Source organism: Periplaneta americana, chromosome 6 (assembly GCF_040183065.1).
Source record: "Periplaneta americana isolate PAMFEO1 chromosome 6, P.americana_PAMFEO1_priV1, whole genome shotgun sequence".
Taxonomy (NCBI): domain Eukaryota; kingdom Metazoa; phylum Arthropoda; class Insecta; order Blattodea; family Blattidae; genus Periplaneta; species Periplaneta americana.
In genome coordinates this window covers 36,700,311-36,724,830 of record NC_091122.1, presented here as the reverse complement: position 1 = coordinate 36,724,830, position 24,520 = coordinate 36,700,311, and the positions used below count along the sequence as shown (strand labels likewise).

The 24,520-nt window shown below is 33.2% G+C and overlaps 1 protein-coding gene across 1 annotated transcript in view; it reads right to left on the bottom strand.

The window, feature by feature from the left end:
* Positions 1 to 24,520, bottom strand: part of LOC138701210 (serine protease gd-like) — a 34,417-nt gene that overhangs the window by 8,672 nt on the left and 1,225 nt on the right. Inside the window, exons 2-8 of the mRNA XM_069827870.1 lie at positions 16,798 to 16,988; positions 10,037 to 10,205; positions 7,140 to 7,310; positions 5,882 to 6,054; positions 5,092 to 5,266; positions 2,778 to 3,083; positions 527 to 706 (exon numbers count right to left, since the gene is read on the bottom strand). Of these exons, the coding sequence (XP_069683971.1) occupies positions 527 to 706; positions 2,778 to 3,083; positions 5,092 to 5,266; positions 5,882 to 6,054; positions 7,140 to 7,310; positions 10,037 to 10,205; positions 16,798 to 16,986 (1,363 nt within the window). The 5' untranslated portion in view covers positions 16,987 to 16,988. The remainder of the gene's footprint in view (positions 1 to 526; positions 707 to 2,777; positions 3,084 to 5,091; positions 5,267 to 5,881; positions 6,055 to 7,139; positions 7,311 to 10,036; positions 10,206 to 16,797; positions 16,989 to 24,520) is intronic.

Genomic DNA, 24,520 nt, shown 5'->3' with positions numbered 1-24,520 from the left:
GTGAACGACCTGTCTTTGGGCAGGAATGAATGCATGAATGAAAGAATGAATAATTATGTCATTTTCATTTTGAACTCTCATAAATAAAGGTAGGAATTTATACCACAATATGAGGATATTAGGTAGTTGTGCTTAGATTGTCGTTAGAATAACGTGAAGTCTGAGATATGGCCAGGTTACAATTGAAATGTGTTGTATATCGCAGCAATTGGTGATACGTTTCTCGCGCGTAGGGTTCAGCGTTGTGCTCCGGCAATTGATTGCACTGCGATTCGTTGATTGGTTAACCACATAAAGTTACAACCTCACCCTGCTTATACCACGGCAGAGTTCCGTAACAGGTTATGCTCACTCTCTCTTTCAACAACAAACACTCTATGCATACCTAACCTTGTAGTCTCTGTGGGTAAATTCCTACCTTTATTCATAACATAACTCGAATAATATATGTAATTACGTAATTCATATTTAACCACAACAATTAGGTCTATTAGTTATGGAATTAATGACAGTCAGAGATAAGTACCTGTGATAACGGTCCTTGTGCTAACAAATGTTCCTCCGCATATGTAAACCAAATCAAAAGTCCTGAACTCATAAAGAGCAGCATGCCAGGGCCATTGTCCACGCTTGGTGTCTTTCCCATAAAAGATCAGCGGGTTTGTTCTCTCTACTGGGACTCCACATTGTGATCCTGCATTTCCAGCTGTGATAAAACAGATATAAAATAAATTGCTTGCAGAGTAAAAATTGTCTTATAATGCAGTGTATTATCACAGTCTAGTATATACAGTCACGAAGCTTGAGTTGTGAGGGTGCTAGGAACAATAGATTGTGCCGGTACTATTTTACATTGTCTGTAATGAAGCGATATTAGCGATCCTAGTGGTTCGCAACTATCTATGGATGCATATTTACTACGTATTGAGCTTCGTGACTGTATGGTATTATTATGATTCACTTAAAATATATACTGAACACTGACATTGTTGTGTTATTTTCTAATACCCAAATTAATTAATTTATGTCTCTTACTATTCCCAAACAAGGTTTGTTATAAAAATTATTTTAAATCCGTCTAACAAAGGAACCGTCCCAGGTCATGATGCTTCAATGAATTTAATGCAAATGCATATTTAAGCTAATTTTAGTTTTAGTTCGTTAAGAAATGTGGTGAGAGTAGTTCGTTTCGCTTTTTCCTTCTTTACGAAATATATTGACTTGAAAATCGATGCTACTTATGCCGCTTCTTGCGCGCAGTCTGATTCTCATAGTTCCGTACCACCGTAACACAGCTCTAGCATTAATGTAATGCCCTAGTGAATTTTTTTTCTTAATTGACATTAATGCATTAGTAGTGCAATCCATGGCATCTGTTACTCATTCGTACACTGTCCAAATCCATAGGTATGCAGCTGGAAGCCTAGGAACACGACTGGACATATGATTTCAAGAACCGAAAGGGAAATTTGGACCTAAAGTAAAACAACGTGTAGACAAAGATAAGCCATTTAATGTCGTGGTCGATGCAAGTATTTCGGTAAACTGACAAAAAATCACTTGAGAAGATAGTTAAGAAATGTAGTTCTTCCGTATGTTACGAAAGACACTACTACTTCTGGATTCCTAGAGTGGTCAGATAGATGACACTATATTTACTGCTGAATTAATCAATACTTCACACGGTAAAATAATTTTAAAACATAAATTATCCCTCCAAAATCTACATGATTTGTGCAATCCTTGGATGTCTACATTTTAGACAATATAAAATTGTAATTTGAAGGCCTAAAGACTATTTCAGACCTGTGAAAATAATCCAGACATAGCTTATTCCACGATAGGGGCTTCATAATGACATTCCATTCCATTGTGTAAAACCAGTTTCATTCACCTGTTCTCAAACACATGATAATATTGTACATGTAGCAGAAGTGTGGATCTGTGACGGAGAAACATGTGAGAAAGTTTGATAACGTTCTTGCAACAATGTTTCATGTTGGAAACAGTGTGTATACGTCACAGAAGAGTGTGAAAAACTAGCCTAAATAAAATGTTTGTACTGTTCAATGGCTCTTTGTCCCGACCACTTCAGTTCGAATCCACAAATCATATCATATTTAAAAGGTGAGTCACAAAGCTAATAAATATATTAAATTCAAATTCGATTTGTGTTTCAGCATGAGTGCTGTACTGATGTGAGTTAAGAGAAAAAGAAAATAGACTGGAGCATTAATGCTAGAGCTGTGTTAGGGTGTTGCAGAACTATGAGAATCCGAGTGCACGCAAGAAGCGGCATAAGTAACGTCTATTTTTCAAGTTTTTATATTTCGGAAACGAGGAAAAAGTGTAACGAACGACTATCAAGACATTTCTTAACGAACGAAAATTAGCTTAAATATGAATTTTCATCAAATTCAAGCATCATGATCTCGGACGGTTTCCTTGTAAGAAGTTTGTTTTTATGGGCATTTTCAGATGATGGGAACAATACATTTTGAACAATGAAATTATTCTTGAATATTTGTTACGGTATTAACCGAATTATTTCATGTGTGTCGCTTGGTATTTCAAAGTAAGTTTGATTTTGCTCTTGAATATTTCTTAATATCCAAATAATTTCTTGTGTAGGTTATAGCTTAATATCTACAAATAAATTTAGTTTTCTGTACATCGAACGGATGGGGGTTCATAGCTATTATTTCGGTTTTTAACACCAATTGTACTGAAAATCACAATTTGAGTCAAGAAAACAGACAATGAGTAACTTAGGCTACCTGGTTCTCGTGGTCGTTCCGGAGCTCTTGTTGGAGGTATGTTTGGAGGTATTTCTTGTGTTGGTGGAAGTGTAGGTCGCGAAGTCGGTGGTGGAATCGGCCGTGTAGTTGGTGGTGGTGGAGTCGGCCGCCGTGTAATCGGTCGAGTCGGCCGTAAAGTCGGTGGTGCAGTTGGCCGTGGAGTTGGACGTGGTGTAACAAACGAAGGTCCTGTTTGCATAATATTGCCAGGACAGTCGAGACTGCTCGAAGTACAGTCTTGGCTGAATAAACTATGTCGATACGTGTGTGTGAGCCAGGAACTATCTGTAAGGAATTAACCATAGGTTTCCATATTATAAAGAATATTAGTAAGAAGTATATACTGATGAGATGCAATATACAGAGGTTAGGTTTTTTTTTTTTTCAAAAGTTAGAGGTACATTTAATTGCTTATATTTTCTACACAATTTTAAACATTCTGGCACTGGTATTTTAACAATAAATGGTATTTTTGCATCACCTTGACAATGAGTTTGTTTGTTTCTGAATGTTATTGTGGTAGTGTTATCAGTAGACAGTTTCCTGTAACTTGGCCAGCAAGATCGCCAGATATTAACCTAGTAGATTATTGGTTTTGAGATTATCTGAAGGAAAGAGTGATTTCGAGCGAACCTACAACAATTTGAGTTGAAGGACTCCATCTCACATACTGTGGCAGATATTCCAGAACACGAACTCAGAGTAGCTGTATACAGCATTGAAGAGAGGCTGTTACTTGTACAAGAACAAAATGGTGGATACATACAATATCTGCTATGAAGTTTTGACAATGGATGGTGATGCAATAATACCATTTCTTGTGTAATATGCCAGTATCAAATTTTAAAAATTGTGTAGAAAATTGAAGTGTAAGAATTTAAAGTTACTACTTAGTTTTGAGAAACCTTATTTAGATTTTTTTGTACTTTCTTGAATATTGAATACAATTTGTATGGCAACAAGATTTCAGTAATGCTATGGTATAATCATTGTTAAACTTACGGGAAGTACGCACAGTATTGAAATAACTAAATGTAAAAGGTCCAAATTTTGAGTACCTACTGTCCGTCTGAGTGGTTATGTCGTAGGGTCGTCGAAACAGGGGAAATCACGTGACAGTTAGTTACTTAACGGGGTCCTTTTCGTTGAGTTATTTTAAACAGTTGTATAAAAATATGTAGACTTTCAATTCCGTACAGCAAATATTTTCAGGAAAGAACCTAACAGCCCAGCCACTAGCCTTTATAGAGGGGCTAGCACAAGCGGGTGGGGAAAATCGGGATGTGACATAACCATTCGGACGGACAGTACATACAAATGTAGCGAAAATTAAGTACGCTTGTAAATAATTGTCTCTTCTGCCATAACGCCTGTCTGTAATTCCCGAATTTGAGAATACGCGCTAGATGAAAAAGTATACAGTATATAAAATTTCTAGCTCATAATATGTGATTTTTCTCGAGGACATTATGCTTTGCATTACCTACTATCTTACAATATTCCTTCCAGTTCTTTTCCACATTTTAGAAATCACATTGCTTGTCAGTAATGATTTCGGCCAAGCAAACTTAATACCTCAACTTTTGTCACGCTAAAATATTTATTTATTGTATATTTTATTGTGAATTTATAAGTCTTTAAAATGCGGTGAACTTTTTAACACATATCGATGGCTGAGAACCAGACTGTTCTAAGTCCAGCTTTTTGTAAGAAAGAAATCTGTGTTTCATTGTGTTCCAGTTCTTGTCTGCATATATGAATCGAACAAAATTGTAAATATTCCTCTCCATAAGGTTGCTATGAAGCTATTCCAAATTGTTTCATGAAGCTTTGAATGTCAGGAGCTTAAAATAGCTCTCCTAAAAAAAAAAATAGTAAAATGGACTTGGAACAGTCTGGTTCTGAGCTATCGACATGTCAATTTGTGAAAAATGATGCGTTTGCTTTCCTTTCCACTGCCCACTTGAAGTTCTTTACTGGTATAACCATTCGTTATCTCATGAAACCTACCTGCGCGTCAGGGGAAGAAGAAAGTGGACTGAGAAGTTTTCCTCCCTCTGGCTGGCTACAAGTAGAAGCGTATTCTACTTGTAGCCAGCGAGCTCACTTACCCCCACCATAAAGTTCTTACGATATGCTATGGCGCACACAAGTATTTTGGTTTCAAGAGTTAACGAATGACCTATAGAAGCATTTTGTTGATATTTTGAAGGTAAACCGTGTTATATCTGCACCAGTACATCTGAATTTGACACTGGTAGTAAGTTTGTGAACTAATGCTTAGTAAACTCACCTGGTCTGCTACCTTGACAGATTACTTCATTGTTCACGGTAATGCTTTTGATTGTTGGCAAAGGAGAACTGACGGGAAAATTTAATCTGTACAATACTGAATATTTTTCACCAGTTCGCATACGCTGCCATTCTTCATTTAGACTATTTACAAGCTCCAAACTGCCTTTCCTGTCCTGAAATATACATTTTATATAGTTACATTTACATACGGTACTACATATTATAAGTATTACAGTAAAACCTCGTTAATCCGGACCCCGATAAGCCGGACTTCGCTTAATCCGGACAGGCAAAAAATGATGAGTTTGAAAAAACTAAAGAACCTTATTTTAAGACTTACTTTTATACATTAAAACTATGGAATTGCAATAATTACAATATTACACCTATAGTGTATTTAGGCATAGGCCAAAATACACCATAATAAACGTGTTTTGTTGCTATAAACGGAATTTTAATGCACTTTCTGTTTTTCTTTTAGGTTATTTCAGTTAATCGGTCAAATTATCCCCCGCCCAATTAGTCCGGATTAACGAGGTTTTACTGTATTTTAAGTTTTCAAGCAACAAGAAGAAAATCAAAGAACTGTCAAGTTATTTAAATGAATGTTAGATAAATCAGTATGATATGAGACGTAATAGGATTAAGTTATGCTGTGACAGCACAAAAAATTAACTTATAAACATACGAAACTTTTCAACAAATCCATACATCTCTATGTTAGTAAGCTAAAATTATGAATCTTCAATAAACTATTTGAATGAAACAGTTAAAATCAAGCTGATTACCCTTGTTGCAAATGATGCGACGTATATTTCTACACTGATGCCAATTGCTACAATAGGATAAGGATTAGGAACACTGATGATACCGTGCACATCCCCAGACCTGTCCTGCTCGTATTTAAATACATCAGGACAAGCTGAATTTGGCGAATTCTGTTCTTGAGGAATGTACAAGTCTGAAGAAAAGAAAAAAAATGTTATGAAGAAAGGCAAAACTAATTTTCTATGTCATACATTTAACGAATATTAGTAATAGAAAAATATTTTTTTAAAGTATATATTATGTACAGTTAGTGGTGATAAAAATGACGTAAAACACAACCATACACACGTAATGCTATGATTATTGCAACACAGACTGGAGTGTTTACCTATAACAAATTCAATATGCAATTTTGAATTCACTAACCTATATTCTCCAAATTATTTATTTATTTAGTTAATTTATTTAATTAATTAATTTATTTTATTTATTTATTTATTTTATTTATTTATTTATTTTATTTATTTATTTATTTATTTATTTAATACATTTATTTTATTTATTTAATTAATTAATAAATTTATTTTATTTAATTAATTAATTAATTAATTAATTTAATTAATTAATTTACTTATTTATTTTATTTATTTATTTATTTTATTCATTTATTTTATTTATTTATTTATTTATTTATTTTATTCATTCATTTATTTAATCATTTATTTATTTATTTATTTAATGTAATTATTTATTTATTTTATTTATTTTTTTGTTTAATTTAATTAATTAATTAAATTAATTAATTAATTTTATTTTATTAATTAATTAATTTATTTTATTTATTTTTTTATTTTATTTATATATTTATTTTATTTATTTATTTATTTTATTCATTTATTTATTTATTTTATTCATTCATTTTATTCATTTATTTCTTCATTTATTCATTCACTCATTCACTCATTCATTCAGTTATTCATTTATTTATTTATTCATTTATTCATTCATTTATTTATTTATTTATTTATTCATTTATTTTGCTAATAATTGTAAAAAAATATAACATAAACATAAAAACTTTAGCTCACCCCTGAAAGAGTAGAACTCGTGCTCAGGGGCGGATTCCTGAATTGAAATTAAAAAGTATGTAATACAATTTGTCTTATGTATACTACGCAATAAGAATATATACATTTAAATATTTTCTGTGTCCAAAATAAGTAACACTTCTTGTTTTGTGAAGTACCAATATTCCTCCTGTTCCAATTCCATCCTTACCTATAATCTCTACATCGTCATCTGGTGCAGGTAATGGGCGTGGATTTGTAGGCCTAGGTCTGAATGTATCGCTGGACCGTAGGATGTTGTCTGGACATTCCAGGCTACTTGAAGAACATTTGCTGTTATATATAGCGTGGTGTTTAGTTAGCGTTGTGAGAATTTGAGAGTCTGAAAGTCAAATAAAGCACATTCATAAAATAATCATATTCTCTGAAGTAGTACTACTGATTTTAAGTTAATCCGGACTTTCGTTAATTCGGAAAAGTTATTCCCAATGAATCGGGATTAACTGTATATATTAATCATTCGTTTAAATCTAATTTAATAAAAAAAAGTATGCATATGAAATTTCAAAACAATTTTCTGACTTAAGGATAGTTTATTTGAAGTCTTTACGACGATTTACTTGAACTCGACTGTAAAGATTTTCATCCTTATTTTTTTCTCATACAAGCGATGTTAAGAAGTAAGAATAATGTGTATAGACTATTTGTTAATAGACTTTTTCGTCCAAAAGAGAGTTTTTAAATTTATAAATTCACGGAAAATCGTTGTCATTATAGATTCCTGATGCACGACTTAGGAATAAGTTTAGTTTATTAAATCCTAGCTGGTAAAAATTACTACAATTGCGTTCTGATGTGTTGGCGATTTTTTTCTTACATAAATAGACTTGTTTTCAAAACACCAGAGTTGGTATAACCAAAAGCGTATTTACGAATGGGCTAACTCGGATCATGATCTATATATACCTTTGTGTGTATGTGAATTGAGGATTATTTATTAATTTATTTTAGCTCAGTAAGGCTGATTGTGATTGCATCAAACTCCTTGATTGGAAATGGGTAAATACTTTTCTGCATTTTCTAGTTTTGTGTTTGGAGGCCTATTATACAATCCATGGGTGTCGTTATTTCGAATTTCCCACTTATGAGTAAAAAAATTGGACCGGAAATCTTCCTTAACATTTTAGTATTGGTATATTGGTAATCAGAAATATTCTTGAGGAAGAATCTCTAGTCTACAGGATTAGAAAAATGTAGTGATTGACGCGCTGATTTTATAGTTACTTTCCCATCTGTTTTACACACCTTGGCCGTTTTTCTCACAGCTCCCTAACACCCTTCACGGGATTCAAAGTTAACGTCGTTAAGCAGTAAGAATATTATACAGGATGTTTAAAAATCATTCAACATTTTTGAGGTAGTAGTAGTAATCGAAATAAGGCAAAAAGTATAATGAACGTGGGTTCTAAAAATTAATATCTTCCGAGATATGAATACTTGTTCATCATCATCATCATCATCATCATCATCATCATCATCATCATCATAATCACAGGAGATGTTCAATGTGATTTCCATTCATTGTAACGTACCCCTCTGTCTCACATATTATTTATTTATTTTTATTTATTTATTTATTTATCTATTTATTTATCTATTTACTTATTTTGCTAATAATTGCAACATAAAACATAAATAAATAAAAAACTCTAGCTCGCTCCGAAAGAGTAGAACTCGTGCTCAGGGGCGGATTCCTGAATTTAAATTAAGAAGTATATAATACAATTTGTCTTATGTCTACTACGCAATAGGAATATATACATTTAAATTTACAATTTTTCAAAATTTATAAAATCCATAATAACTTTTTAAATTTAATACTAGAACTATTAGAACTGACAAGATTAGGATATTTAAATATAAATTTGTTATATATTATTGAGCCTAAATTACCACTATGACTAATACTGTAGCAGTGTTGCATTTTGGTTCAAACAATCTTAAGAATTCAGACCTTTTGTTTCATAACTATGCGAATACAATTCAAAATTATTTCGATTTTTATTTAGGCATTTTATTAATACAATATAATAAATTGGTCTTATTTTAAGAACATTGAAGTCTAAAAACAATTTTTGAGATGGAAAATCAATAGGTTTATGAAGACATATTTTAATTATTTTCTTCTGTAATAAATAAAGTGGATTAAAATAGGATTTAAATAAGCTACCGCATCCTATAATTCCATACATAATTACCGATTGAAATAAAGTTAAGTATATTGTGCATATATTAGTGTAGTATATAATATAGTATATTAGTGAATTACAAGTTGTTACCCTTTTGTTTATTGCTTTTCTGGTAAGATATTATATATACCCAATAAGAAAAAAGCAAAGAGTTCACATTAGAAGATATGCTGTTCTTACAATACGAATTTCAAAGTCCTTCTTTCGTACAAAAAATTTGATTTTACAACCCATGTCTATTAGACTTTTTTCTTGTTTTGATGGAAACTATCACCTCTTAGAATAATTCATGTTTTCCAATGGAAATCACATTGAGCACCTCCTATGAAGTTCGTGAACAAGTACTCATAACTTGGAAAATATTAATTTTAAGATCCATGTTTATTAGAATTTGTTTTCTTGTTTTGATGGCTACTTCCACCCCTCAGAATATTGAATGCTCTTTTTTTTTAATGACAATCACGTTGAACATGTTTTAAGACGTTGATGAATATTAATTTTAGGATCTATGTTTATTATACTTTTTCGTCTTCTTTTGATGAAAACTACCAACTTTAAAAATATTTAGTGTTTTAACATCCTGTATAAAAACGTCACAACAAATATTTAAACTCCAACAAAGAACTAATACGGTTGAGAAAACAACAATACAACTATTCAAAGTTGTTGTTGGCATAAACCTAATTCAGAGAAAACATTAGCTAAAATACAGCGGAATTCCTCTAGAATTTCTTACATGACGTAATGCTTATGACGTGGTGCGTAGGCACTGGGAGCTACACTTTAATTAAAAGTTGAATCACAAGACTGAATGAATTTGATTTGTTGGCGTGACGTATTAGAGAAAGATCCTGCTCACTCGGTCTGCTGCCCCTGCAGATGACGTCACCGTTGACGATGATCCGTTTAATGGTGGGTAGTGGCGAGGGCAGTGGGAAATCCAGACGGTAGAGCACTGGGTTCCTGTCCCCAGCTGCCAGCTTACTCCAAGCGTTACGGTCTACCAGCTTCAGGTTGCTATTCCTTTCCTGTAAAATAAATGGTGTATTTAAAAGATTGCGATGTAATTAAATAATATTGTGACTACAAAAATCACATGAGTTAGAAATAAACCGAAAAAGGTAATTACCGATCAACTTCATCCTCGAAAATATATTTTAAGTTATTTTAATAATAATCATAATAATCTTGCACACAACAGCCCATGGATGGCCGAGGCCATAGAGCGTTCGGAGTTTAGGTATACAGTAGAACCTCTATTATCCGTGGTAATGAAGGGGTTGGAGTGAACTGTTAATCGAAAAAATCGGATAATCCGTACCATAAAAAGTTTTCATAAACTAAGTGCATAATATTTTCGTAATTTCCTCCATAATATTTTCTTTTAATACGCTAGGTAGTGGATCAGAAGTTCACTAATTTAAGTCAGTTTTTTTTTTACAATTCATGTTTGATTTCTCGATAAGTAAGTTATTAAAACATTATTTGTGCCAGATCGTGCGTATTTGCTTGGTTTCCGCACAAAACCAATCCGCGTTAAGTCTAAAATTCCACATTCAGTATTCCCAACCTAACACACATAACAATTTCCCTCTTCTTACCGCTTAAGTGACATATTAATTTACTGCTTTAGGCTTCTAACATATTATTTTTAGAGACGTTCAATATAGTAATAATTATAAATTGGAAACTTACCACTGAAATTTCACCTAAATTGCACTGTTAATTATTGTTTTTAAATATTTGCAAAAAATTAAGTAAACTCTACAACTCCACTAAAGTTACTGGATTCGTGATGCAAGTAACTTTAAGGAAGCCGTGAAAAAATCAACAAGATTCCAGATGCCGATGTTATTGCTGCAATATGTTATATAAATAATATTGTTAAAATATTAAAATGAAAAATAAATCATTACATAACCTTACCGTTTGTTTTAAGTTCGCATTTATGGACTGGGGGAAAAAAAGACAGAGGTATATCACGGCTTGCTGGAGTATAGTAAACACAGAAACCATTTTAAAGCAACAATGTTGAAGATAGATATTTTTGTTTTGCAAATTTGCCGTCATTGAACAGAAACCAAAATGGAGATTTCATTGCAACTAATTAGAAATTCCTCTTTCGGGTATGTAATAAACGATCTTCGCACAAAATAATGTACGATACACGAGCGGTATGTTTTCTTTCAATTCTCGGAAATTAAAAAAGCTCAACTACGTTTCGCTTTTTCAAACTTTTCCTCGAACATGAAAACTTCAACATACCGCTCTTGTAACGGATATTACTATTATTGTACTTAAGTCTGGTTTTCAACGAAGGGTTTTTAATGGCCAAGGAAACTCCTTATGACGACAGTCTGTAGAAAGATAGTACCATAATAGTAGAGGTCTCATGTTGTAGATTTACAAATGTTATACAGTTTATGTTTTGTTTTTCATTAGCATAAATCGCGCACAGTTGTAATTTATATCTCGTATTGTGAGGTGAGGTAAACCACATTTTCTCTTTTCCCTAACCACTCAATTACTTGCACTTTTTTCCGTAGTACAACATGTTTTCTTTTGACACTTGTTGAAGACTTTTGCATATACAGTAGAACCCTGATTATCCGTCACCCTATTAACCGATTGGCGGATTATCCGACTGTCTATTTCTCGTTATTTTTTTTCTTCAGAAATAAATCATTTACATGAATACTCTTTTGTACAAATAGGTTCTACATATGTTTTTGCTAGAGAGTGTTATTACAAGCCTTTATCGTTACAAAACATTGTCTACTATTCAAAGTGCCGTTCTATAATATAACTTGTATATGAAATATGTCTTCCACGGGTGTTAACAAAAAACGTGTTGTGCTGAGTATCGAAAAAAATAGAAATAATTTGAATGGTTTGAGAAAGAGAAACTGTGGCTCATCTCGCATCAGAATACGAGATTGGAGTTACAACTGCGCGATTTAATAAAAAAAACAAGGATAAAGTGTAAAAAATTATGTATAGTCCGACCATCGGATCTGTGCCCCCGTAAGATATGCGAACTGAACCTTAATTCCTTTTCAGCCTCGGCAATTCATTTCTCTCCCTGTATTCCTATTTCTCTCTTTTCTACCCCTCTCTCTTTCTCTCCCCCACTACTCACAATGTTGAGCCTTCTTGCGGGACACTTTATTTGCACTTGCAGTCCAGTGTTGTCAACTCAACATGAATACTGTAGCACGGAGTGGTGAAAGAAATATTATTAAGCAAGTAATAGCATTTTGCATAAGTCAATCAGCGTCATTAGACCTACTTAAATTAAATTATGAATAAGTAATAATTAACCTTACAGTATTATAAGTAATATTCAAGAGACATAGCACTGTTTGACGTAAGTTTGGCAACATCCCTATTCGGCAAGGTTCGTGGCCTGCTGTTTGGCGTAGTGGGAGAGAAACGGGTGGAATGGGGTGAGTAGAGGCGTTAACTTTTCCAAGAACGACGACAGCGCTGAAGGGGCATAGATCCGATGGTCCGACAATAAATCTACAACATGAGACCCCTTTATTCCTATCTTTCCTGAGACAGTCATTACAAAGGGCTTCCTTGGCCCTTAAAAAACCCGTAATTGACAACCAGACTTAAATTTGTGAACTTCTGATCCACTACATAGCGAGTTAAATACAAGACCATGCAGGAAATAACAAAATCTTTCATGGTACGGATTATCCGATTTTTTCGATCAACCGTTCAGTCCATCCCCTTCATTACCATGGATGATAGAGGTTCTATTGTAGTTAAACAATGCGGCCACTCGAAGAGCAGGCCATAATGCATAATGGTAAGGGTTTATAAAGAACTCTCTGTAGAAAAAATTCGAATTAATATAATGTACAGTACTTAACATTTTTTTCTGCGAGGGAGAAAAACAGTCGGATAATCCACAAATCGGTTAATAGGGTGACGGATAATCGGGATTTTACTGTACAGGTTGGCAGTGAAATAACCTTCCTGATTGAAAGGGACGATAAGTACACTTAAAGGAATAGGAAACTTATATTACGTTTCGTGATTAAATGCACGGTTAATTAGAAAATTAAGTTTGAAGTTTCAGCAGTCTGGCAACATCGCCGCTAACAGTCTTCTTTCGTCTCGCAATACAGTTGTAGAGGTCAACGAACTTAGATCTGACTTTGTACGCGAACATCCCTCTCTCGCTACTACGTTGCAATCTGCTCACATCGTTCAGTGGCTTGTAATTAGGGGTTTTTTAATTAAATTTACACGAAAACCGTCCACGCTATTGAAATACGTCAGAGGGATAAATGATTCTTCATTAGATTTTCCATCGATATGAACAAAAATCACGATCCTACTCGCAATAGTTACCGAATAAGAGGATGTTAAATATTTGGGGGGGGGGGACTTTTTTTCTGAGAAAACTATGAACTTTCCACCAATATGGTATTCCACTTTTATGCTACATACAACATGAGCTATTCGCTCTGAAAATTTGCTGGATTATTTTGCTTTCATCTTCTTAGCGAATATCCTCCCGTCATTGTAATATAACTACGTATTTTCTAACGTATATAAAATAACAGAAGTAAATCTAAATACTTCAACGAAGCATTGCTTCAAATATAAAAGCTCTATATTGCTTATAAGTAGACATATATTAGTATATTTGTAGGGCTAGGATTTTGATGACCTATAAATTATGAAAAAATGTCCTCAATGCATTTATGACCTAAAAATATTTCAAAAATGCTCTTAAAAATGCCGTAACAATTTATCTTACATAATTGGCTTAGTAGAAAAAGAGGTTTTGTACAACTTAATATTTAGATTAGTAATTAAATTAAATTTTACATATTTTTTTCTAAGTACTACACTTTAATTAATTATTTTACTTGATGTAGTTTCCATGTATGATATTCACTTCTGGTCGGCATGTGGACATGAGGTCGGCAGTCGGCTGGTCGGTCTTGGCCCTTCATGGGCTGTAGCGCCATGGATTTACTTTACTTTTAGTTTCCGTGTAGTCTACCACAAGGCCACTCTTATCCTGAATTAGCAGGTGTAGAGGAGTCTATATTGAAGGGGTGATTGGACTGATTCAGTACTTGGGGTGTACTACGTTAAAATGACAATATTTGTGTAGAAAAACTATTAAAATATCATACAAAACAATGAGTATTAATGGACAAAATATGTAAAGAAAATATCAAAGAAAATAAACATTATTTTACATTAATAATGGGGATTTATGGCCAAAATTAAATGAAAATGCCTAAAAAAAATGACCGAATAAAACAAAAGATGCTCTTATGAGTTGAAACAGGCAAAAAATGAAAAAAAAAATGACCTAACAAATATGTCTTGAAACACTCAGTTTATCACATAACATATAAATACTAAAGCAGCTATGTTTCTGGCTTACTAGAAAAAAGATGCAATTTCATCTAAATCCTAGCTCTATTTATTTGTATTTCAAGTACTCGAAAAAAATTGAATAAATTTACTTCTATTATTTTATAAACGTTAGAAAATACGTAAATAACTTATTTCAGTTATATTACAAAGAGCGTAGATTTTTTTATATTTTATTAGGTTATTTTACGACGCTTTATCAACAGTTTTGGTTATTTAGCGTCTGAATGAGATGAAGATGATCATGCCGGTGAAATGAGTCCGGGGTCCAACACCGAAAGTTACCCAGCATTTGCTCATATTGGGTTGAGAGAAAACCCCGGAAAAAACCTCAACCAGGTAACTTGCCTCGACCGGGAATCGAAGCCGGGCCACCTGGTTTCGTGGCTAGACGTGCTGACCGTTACTCCACAGGCGTGGACAAGAGCGTAGATATCCGCTAAGAGGACGCATATATACCAAATGAAATTTTCTTTAACTCAGAGTGTCCACCGCAGTGAAGTAACGGTTAGCTTACCTGATCGTGAAAACGATCGGGCCGGAGTTCAAATTCTAGTTGGGACAGGTTACTTGGTTGAGGTTTTTCCGGGGTTTTCCCTCAACCCATTAAGAGTAAAAACTTTCGGTGCTGGATCCTGGACTCATCTCGCCATCATTATTATCTTCACTTCACTCAGACGCTATACAGCCATAGCAGTTGATAAAGCGTCGTAAAATAATCAACTAAAAAAGCAACTTTAACTCCGAACGCTCTATACCAGCAGTTGCTGGATTCATGTCCACATAGGCCACCGGCGTCGCTCAGGCGGTAGCATGTTTGCCTGCAGATCCGGGGCTACGTTCGAGCGTGAGTTCGATTCCCGCTTAAGCTGATTATCTGGTTTGGATTTCTCCGAGGTTTTCCGCAACCGTAAAGCGAATGTCAGATAATTCTGGATATATTGTGATGCATATTTTCTTTTATGATACAGAAAGTGGAATATTCAGCAATTTTTCGAGGCATAATGAGTAATGAATGAATCACTCCCTGTGAAAACGCGGCATTATTCTCAGCTCATTTGTTTTATACCAAGTAAGACAGTCTATGTGAAACAATAACAAAAATGGAAGCACACTGTTCTCTACTGCAAGAGTTCTTGTCCTTAGTTTAAAATGTTATTGGTGCTTTGACACCTGAAACACACGGAATTGCGAAAAACCTTTCTGAAAAACTTCATTCATTGCTTCCAAAAGTAGTGCCTCTGATACAGTAACATTTTAAGTAAAAATTTTACATCAGAGATTGTTGTAATATAGGCTAAAACATTTCAGTAAAAGTAGTGCTTGTGAAAGAGTAACATTTTAAGTTAAAAGTTTACAGCAAGACTGTGTTTATTCTTTTGTAATACACAACACAGCCTTGCTCTTGAAATCATTCTTTTATTTGTGTACTGTGGTTGTTGACCTTGATGCGGGAGTAGACTAGACGGCAGTTCGGAAGGCGGTCGGCTACTATATGCGCCGTAGCATTTTTAGTATGTGACGTCACAAGCTTGTACAGTAGAATCAATCGGAATCAGTCTGTAACAAGTACTTCCCAAGTTCGTTTGTTCATGTGTGAGTGTTTCAATACACTGAATAAGTAAAACTAACATTTACTGTGTATGTGTAACATAAATAAATGGAAGAAGAGACTGTAAAAAGACAAATATTGCACAGGCAGGCGCGGAAAATATTGTTTAAGGTGTATAATTATTTTAAAAACGTTGACGAGCAGAACGTTGCCGGCCATCTTGATGCTGACTGCAACGTTGCCAACGTGCAAGAAACGACTGCAGAAGCATGTGGTGTGGGATTGAGAACAGTGCAAAGAATATTGTTAGTGAAGGAAAGAGTTTATGTTTGATGTCATGTTTACAGTAACTAACGGCTGAGGTCATTATTGTCTTTTGATAATTGAAGTTCTTTCCTACGCTATTTGTAATACACGTGCGCGTGAAGTACGATATGGCAATGTTGTACGCTGCTGTGCTCTCTCTATCTGTCTCTCTCGACGCAAGCGCTAGCAGACTACCGCCTTCCGAATTGCCGTCGACTCTAGTAACTTCTGAATCGTACATCACCACGCGCCACTTCTCTTCGTCAAGTCTTTTGACTCATTGCACAAACTCCGTACTCACTTAATTTCATAGAGTAGTGGCCAAGATTCCTGTTTATAGTGTGATGACTTACCGATGGGACGGATGCTGTGACGTAGATCTCCACGGTTATGTCGATAGCGATGTATGGCAGAGGGTTGGGCACCGTGATGATGCCGTACGAGTCCTCGTATCGGAACACGTCAGGGCAGGATGAATCTGCAGCCCAAGAAAGTGTCAGAGTCTGCACTACCGTCAGAAAGAGCCATAAACACGCCGCCATGCCTGTAACACAAGAATGAATACACCTACACCTGAATTACAGTATAGTGCTCTGCTTTGTGATAGCTAGCAATAAATAATAATAATAATAATAATAATAATAATAATAATAATAATAATAATAATAATAATAATAATAATAATAATAATATTTGCGACTCTTCTTGACTGGCAATGCAGAATCGCCTATAAGAATTTGGGTCCCCTACAAACATTTGTCAGGGTCCTCCCCTCTCGCCAATATTTAATTATGTTGAAATTCTAAAATTTAAATACTGCACCAAGACAACAAGCTATTGTTATTTTATTACAATGTTTGACAACCTTGTTTTTACTGAAAATGAAATATTACTTAGACAAGAGAAATAAAAAATAAACTATCAGTATCGGAGACCCGTACTGTCACCTGGACTTCACTCTAGTTAAATTTTAACTGTTGTAGACGATATAAAGAATAGGGAAATGTAAAGTGTTGAAGTTAAACAAGGAAGCGGGGTTGTCCCGAGAAAACCTCTGCAATGCCTCCTTTGTCCATCACAAAAATTCCATAAAGAACAAGCCGAGGATCGAACTCGAACTCACAGACACCACTTCGTAAGCTGACACGAGTATGTAAAACATTTACTTGGCATTCGCTCAGCTACGTGAGTTGAACATAGATTTTATACTCGTAGAAATAAAGGTACAAAAATGCGTATTGAAGAAAGAGAATTCGTTAAATCTTTCCATAAATAGACACGGATCTCGTAAATTAAGTCGAGTCATTGTTGTCCATATAAACTGTATTCATTCAATGTTTAAAAAATTAGACCCGTTGGCGTTCGGAAAAAAACAGCTTATTTTGCTGTAAACATATCAGATGTAACAAGAACTGGTTCTGGCAATTAATGTGTGTAACCAGAATCGTGTAGAAGTAAAACTGTGGGAATGTAATTTCAAGCGTGAAATTTAACCTTGATTTTGAGGAGAGCATCTGGACTGGACTATTGAAATTAATTTTAAAGTCTTTATTCTTACTCGTTTGTTATATTGTAATTATTGTATAAGCCTTAAGGAAAGTAGTATGTATTATTATGTACAGTAAAAAGGTAAAGGTATCCCCGTCACATAACATGAAGGCACTTGGGGGCCATGGAGGTAGAGCCCCATGGTTTCCATGAGGTGGTGTGGTTGGCATCACGCTTTGACCGCCTTTTACCCCCGGGAAAGACCCGGTACTCAATTTTATAGGAGGCTGAGTGAACCTCGGGACCGTTTTGAAAGTTTGGCAACGAGAAAAATCCCGTCATCATTCGGGATCGAACCCCGGCCCTTCCAGTCCGTAGCCAGTTTCTCTACCAACTGAGCTACCCGGCCGTCCCGTTATTATGTATAGTAGTGGCAAAAAAACCGGACCGACCCTTGTAGCTGATTTCAGAGTCACAGATTCAAATTTTCCTAGTCACAAAACACATCCGTCTTGTATAATTAATTGTAGCAATGAAATTTATTGCATTTGTTCGATTCTTACCGTCTTTTGTTTCCTTCAGTGCCTCAAACTTACAGACGAAAAAACCTTGAGAGTTTTATTTTCATCTGGCATCAATATTACATTTCTACCTCTATTCGGCAAAGATAACTGCGTATTTTTACATTAAATAGCAGTACATACCTCTGGCTTCACTATCCATATTGAAATTACCACAGTTTGACACAATATACAGCACAGGATTCTTTTGTATCAGCTACAAGGGTCGGTCCGTTTTTTTTTTTTTTGCCACTACTGTACAGGGTCATGTATTTTGTTATAAATACACTTTTTTTAAGTTTTTGCGAATTCCAATATTTAAATGTCAATATGCATCTCATTCACACGATTACCTCAAAATAAATTCTCGCTTGTACGGGCTTCCATACCTAGTAAGAAACATAACTCCCTTCCATAGAAACCCAATGAGTCCAATGTGCGTTCGTCCTGTATTCTGTTATTGTTACCTCAGATCCTGATCTTAGCCAGCTAGAGTTTTGACACTTTAACTGTGCACATGCGGAGAGTAGCACTTCTGGCACTCTATCGCACTTCCAGAAACATCAGTTGTTATAATAAAACAATGCGTAATTATATTTCATATTTAAGTATGAGATGTATCTATACTAATAATAAATCTGTAGCCGAAGTTTTTCTGGTAATTTTCGATTTTCCAAAAATAATTGGTCCTAACATATATAATTAACCGCCCTGAAACCGAAAATCACTTTTTTGACATTTTTGTTGGTATGTATGTATGTATGTCTGTCTGTCTGGATGTTTGTTACCTTTTCACGTGATAATGAGTGAACCGATTTATATGAAAATAGGAATATAAATTAAGTTCGTTGTAACTTAGAATTTAGGCTATATGGCATTCAAAATATTTTATTTAAAAGGGGGGTTATAAGGGGGCTTGAGTGAAATAAATCGAAATATCTCCCTTATTACCGTTAATTTTCATGAAAATTATTACATATCATAATAAAAGTTTCTTTAAAAATAATTTCCTATAAGTTTTATTCTATGCAAAATTTTGATAGGACTTATATTTAATGAGATAAATTAGTTTCAAAATGACAATAACAACACCATCTAAGGCGGTGTAATGAAATAAAAAACAAATGACTTCGTCTATAAGGGGCCTTGGACAACAACAATCGAAAGCTATGAAACATAGCCTACAGAGAATGTTTCTGTGTTTGTATGAAGTAATATCGGAAGCTAAATTAACCGATTTGTATAATTAATTATTAATTCACCATTGGAAAGTGTAGTTTTTCTAGATGGACATAATGCTATAATTATTACAGTAACTTCTGAGTGAATCGAGGACAGGTAAAAATAAAATAGCTTCTTATGTACAGAAAACTTGATAGGCTATTCTGTACATTCGTTTCCTGTATTTCCTAAAATAATTTTTTTAATACAATTTAAATTAAGTAACATAATAAACTATATATCCTTCTATCAAAACGAATGTTCCCTGGATCAAATGCCCTATTTTAATTATGTAATTACTTTATATTTATTTCTAACGGGTGCAGCGGAGCGCACGGGTACGGCTAGTATTAAAATAAGAATAAAAGAGGAAAAACTAAAAAATTATTTTTACTTTCCTCTTACTGTCGCGAGGTAACGAAATGATCCTTGGCCAGACTGTAGAGCCATGTTCTTGAGCGAGAAAGCACATTCGCGAAAGATATAGCTACTGTTCGACCTGGAAACATTACTTTTGAATTCCCTTCAGAAAGGATGGAAATTTTACTTCCTCTCCCCGCACTCGAGTTAGATACGTATGTTATAGTGAATAGCATAAGATACATCGTTATTTAATTACAGAAATAAATCGAACTGAGCCACCGGCCTGGCTCAGTCGGCTAAGGCGCTTGCCTGCCGGTTTGAAGTTGCGCTCGGGCGCGGGTTCGATCCCCGCTTGAGCTGATTACTTGGTTGGATTTTTTCCGAGGTTTTCCCCCACCTTAAGGTGAATGCCAGGTAATCCATGACGAATTCTAGGCCTCACCTCGCCAAATACCTCGTATGACATAAGAGGATATTTAAATTTCTTCTTGTGAAGTTTATATCCATGTCTTGACTTAAGATGTGTTTTCAAAAGTTTCGAGAAGATTTATTTGAAAGAAATAAAGTGTAATTTCATGTTGTTTCTCTTTTTTTTTTACATACGAGGTCACAGGTCAACATCATCGATATATAATTATAATTTTGTACTGTCTATTGTATTTGTAGCTTTGCCTTATTATCTACAAATAAATAAACCTTCAGATATTGAACTTTCGTTCGTCCCACACTAATTCTTATCTTTCACTGTTGCTACCTCTCGTCACTGTAACTCTCTGCCGCCTGAAGTCAAGGGCAGCCGAACATTGAAATCTTTCAAATGCAAGTTGGAAAATTATCTTATGACGAGTTGCCAAACTATTATGACAAGTGTTGTATTGCATGTTTCCACGTATTCACATTGTTTTACGTTCTAATGATATTTAACTTGTTTTATCTTTTTGTTTTCATATTTCCCGATAATAGTATTTCTACAGTATAATATGATAACGAGAGCTATTATAATCATAATTTTACTTACTGTGTGTACCTAAAAATATTGTATTCATTGTATGCTTTCCACTGCGCTATTTTATTACTATTATTATTATTATTATTATTATTATTATTATTATTATTATTATTATTATTATTATTATTATTACTCTTACTATTTTTCATTATTATTATTATTATTATTATCAATAATTGTCTTATTTTTTATACTTTGTAGCCTATGTCTCATTTATTTTGACCTGCTGTTCATATTTTATTATGCTTTTTCCTTTCTTTCTGTATGTTAATTTAAATGCAAGTAAATCGCAGGCAATCTTAATAGAACATCAAAGATCGAAGTGTGACAAACAAAATTTGCCACCGATAATTGTAAATAATACTACTATTCCATACAGTACGACCGCGAAGAACCTTGGTATTTATATGGATTGTCACCTGGAATGGAATGAACAAGTGAATCACACTTCCAAAAAAATATTTTCCATTATTCACTCATTAAAGCGACTGAAGAACTTTCTTCCTGATAAATTAAAATTAATCCTTGTACAAACACTCGTGATGCCACACTTTGACTACTGCGATATTATATTAAGTAACCTAAATGCAAATTTGAGCAACAGGCTACAACGTGTGCATAATGCGTGCGTCCGTTATATTTGTAATATTCGTAAGTATGATCATGTTTCCCCGTCTTCCCAAACTCTGTCTTGGCTAAGGCTAAGTGATCGACGAGCTCTGCATTCCCTTGTTCTCTTGTTTCAAATTCTGCGCACCGCTACCCCAATATATTTGGCTTCTCGTTTTCAAAATTTATCCGCATATCATCAGCTAAGTACAAGATCTCATTATAACAATTTACTCATTATACCCTACCACAAGACATCTTTATATTCTTCATCCTATACAGTTTCAGTTGCTAGAAATTGGAACTCGCTTCCGAGTGATATAAGGGGTTGTTGGACAATAGCTTCATTTAGGTCAAAATTACATAAATTCTTACTTAACAGATGAATTGCTGATTAATATTTGTTACTTATAATGAAACTAACATCTGTCCATTCTTATTATTATTATCTTTAATTTCTCTAAATAGATTTACAAAACCTCTAATGACAATTACATTAATATTCTCATTATAGAAATAGAAATATATATATTCTCCCTGTAACATAGTCCTAGTAAGCTTATATTAAATTAATTTTCATCATTTTACTAGCTATCTCAAATATTAAATTAATTATAATTCATTGAATTAAATTAGCTCATAAATTAAGTTACTACTTTACCTTATAGATTTATCTAAATTTAAATAAATGTGTAGTGAAGATTATTGCTGGAGAACCTTTTAAGTGTAGTGAAAATATTTGTAATTTAAATTTATGTATTGTATTGATTAAGGCTGGTTGAGTGGAAGAGAAGGCCTTATGGCCTTAACTCTGCCAGCGAAAATAAAACATTATTATTATTATTATTATTATTATTATTATTATTATTATTATTATTATTATTATTATTATTATTATTATTATGTTACATATTATGTCTGATTTCTACTTACTTGTTGTTTACATTATATTATTATTATTATCTTATTCAGTTTTGTGTGTAAAATTGTAGTATACTTTGTAAATTTGTAGTGTTTTTTTGTAACGTAGTTTTACTCCTGGTTGAGTGTTAGAGAAGGCCGTATGACCTTAACTCTGCCAGGTTATTATTATCAATAATTGTATTACTTTTTATACTTTCTATGTCTCATTTATTTTGACCTGCTGTTTATATTTTATTATGATTTTTCCTTCCTTTCTGTATGTTATGTATTATGTTGATTTCTACTTACTTGTTGTTTACATTATATTATTATCTTATTCAGTTTCATGTGTAAAATTGTAGTGTACGTACTTTGTAAATTTGTAGTGTTTTTTGTAACGTAGTTTTACTCCTGGTTGAGTGTTAGAGAAGGCCGTATGACCTTAACTCTGCCAGGTTATTATTATCAATAATTGTATTACTTTTTATACTTTCTATGTCTCATTTATTTTGACCTGCTGTTTATATTTTATTATGATTTTTCCTTTCTTTCTGTATGTTATGTATTATGTTGATTTCTACTTACTTGTTGTTTACATTATATTATTATCTTATTCAGTTTCATGTGTAAAATTGTAGTGTACGTACTTTGTAAATTTGTAGTGTTTTTTGTAAAGTAGTTTTACTCCTGGTCGAGTGTTAGAGAAGGCCGTATGATCTTAACTCTGCCAGGTTAAATAAATTATTATTATTATTATTATTATTATTATTATTATTATTATTATTATCAATAATTGTCTTATTTTTTTATACTTTCTATGTCTCATTTACGAGTATTTTGACCTGCCGTTCATATTTTATTATGCTTTTACTTTCTTCCTGTATGTTATGTATTATGTTGATTTCTACTTACTTGTTTTTTACATTATATTATTATTATTATTATTAATATTATTATTATTGTTATTATTATTATCTTATTCAGTTTCATGTGTAAAATTGCAGTGTACTTTGTAAATTTGTAGTGTTTTTTGTAACGCAGTTTTACTCCTGGTCGAGTGTTAGAGAAGGCCGTATGATCTTAACTCTGCCAGGTTAAATAAATTATTATTATTATTATTATTATTATTATTATTATTATTATTATTATTATCAATAATTGTTTAATTTTTTATACTTTCTATGTCTCATTTATTTTGACCTGCTGTTCACATTTTATTATGCTTTTTCCTTTCTTTCTGTATGTTATGTATTATGTCTGATTTCTACTTACTTGTTGTTTACATTATATTATTATTATTATACTTACTATTATTATTATTATTATTATCTTATTCAGTTTTGTGTGTAAAACTGTAGTGTACTTCGTAAATTTGTAGTGTTTTTTGTAACGCAATTTTACTCCTGGTTGAGTGTTAGAGAAGGCCGTATGACCTTAACTCTGCCAGGTTAAATAAATCATTATTATTATTATTATTATTATTATTATTATTATTATTATTATTATTATTATTATTACTAGCCGTACCCGTGCGCTCCGCTGCACCCGTTAGAAATAAATATAAAGTAATTACATAATTAAAATAGGACGTTTGATCCAGGGAACATTCATGTTTGATAGAAGGATAAATCGTTTAATATGTCATTTAATTTAAATTGCATCCAAATAATTAAAATGCGATCATTTTGGTCCAGAGACACTCATTTGGTGCAATGACAATTCCTTTAACATGTTTCTTAATTTTTATTATATGCAACCATAATTTAATGAAGATTGACATCATTTAGATTTAATGTGTATATTTTATTTTACTTGTTACAGGTTTCCATTGAATTATGGCAATAATTTAATTTTAACATTTGTTTTCTACGTATTCAGTAAATGGCGCTTGGCCCACTATGGTTCTGAACCCTTCAAATAACT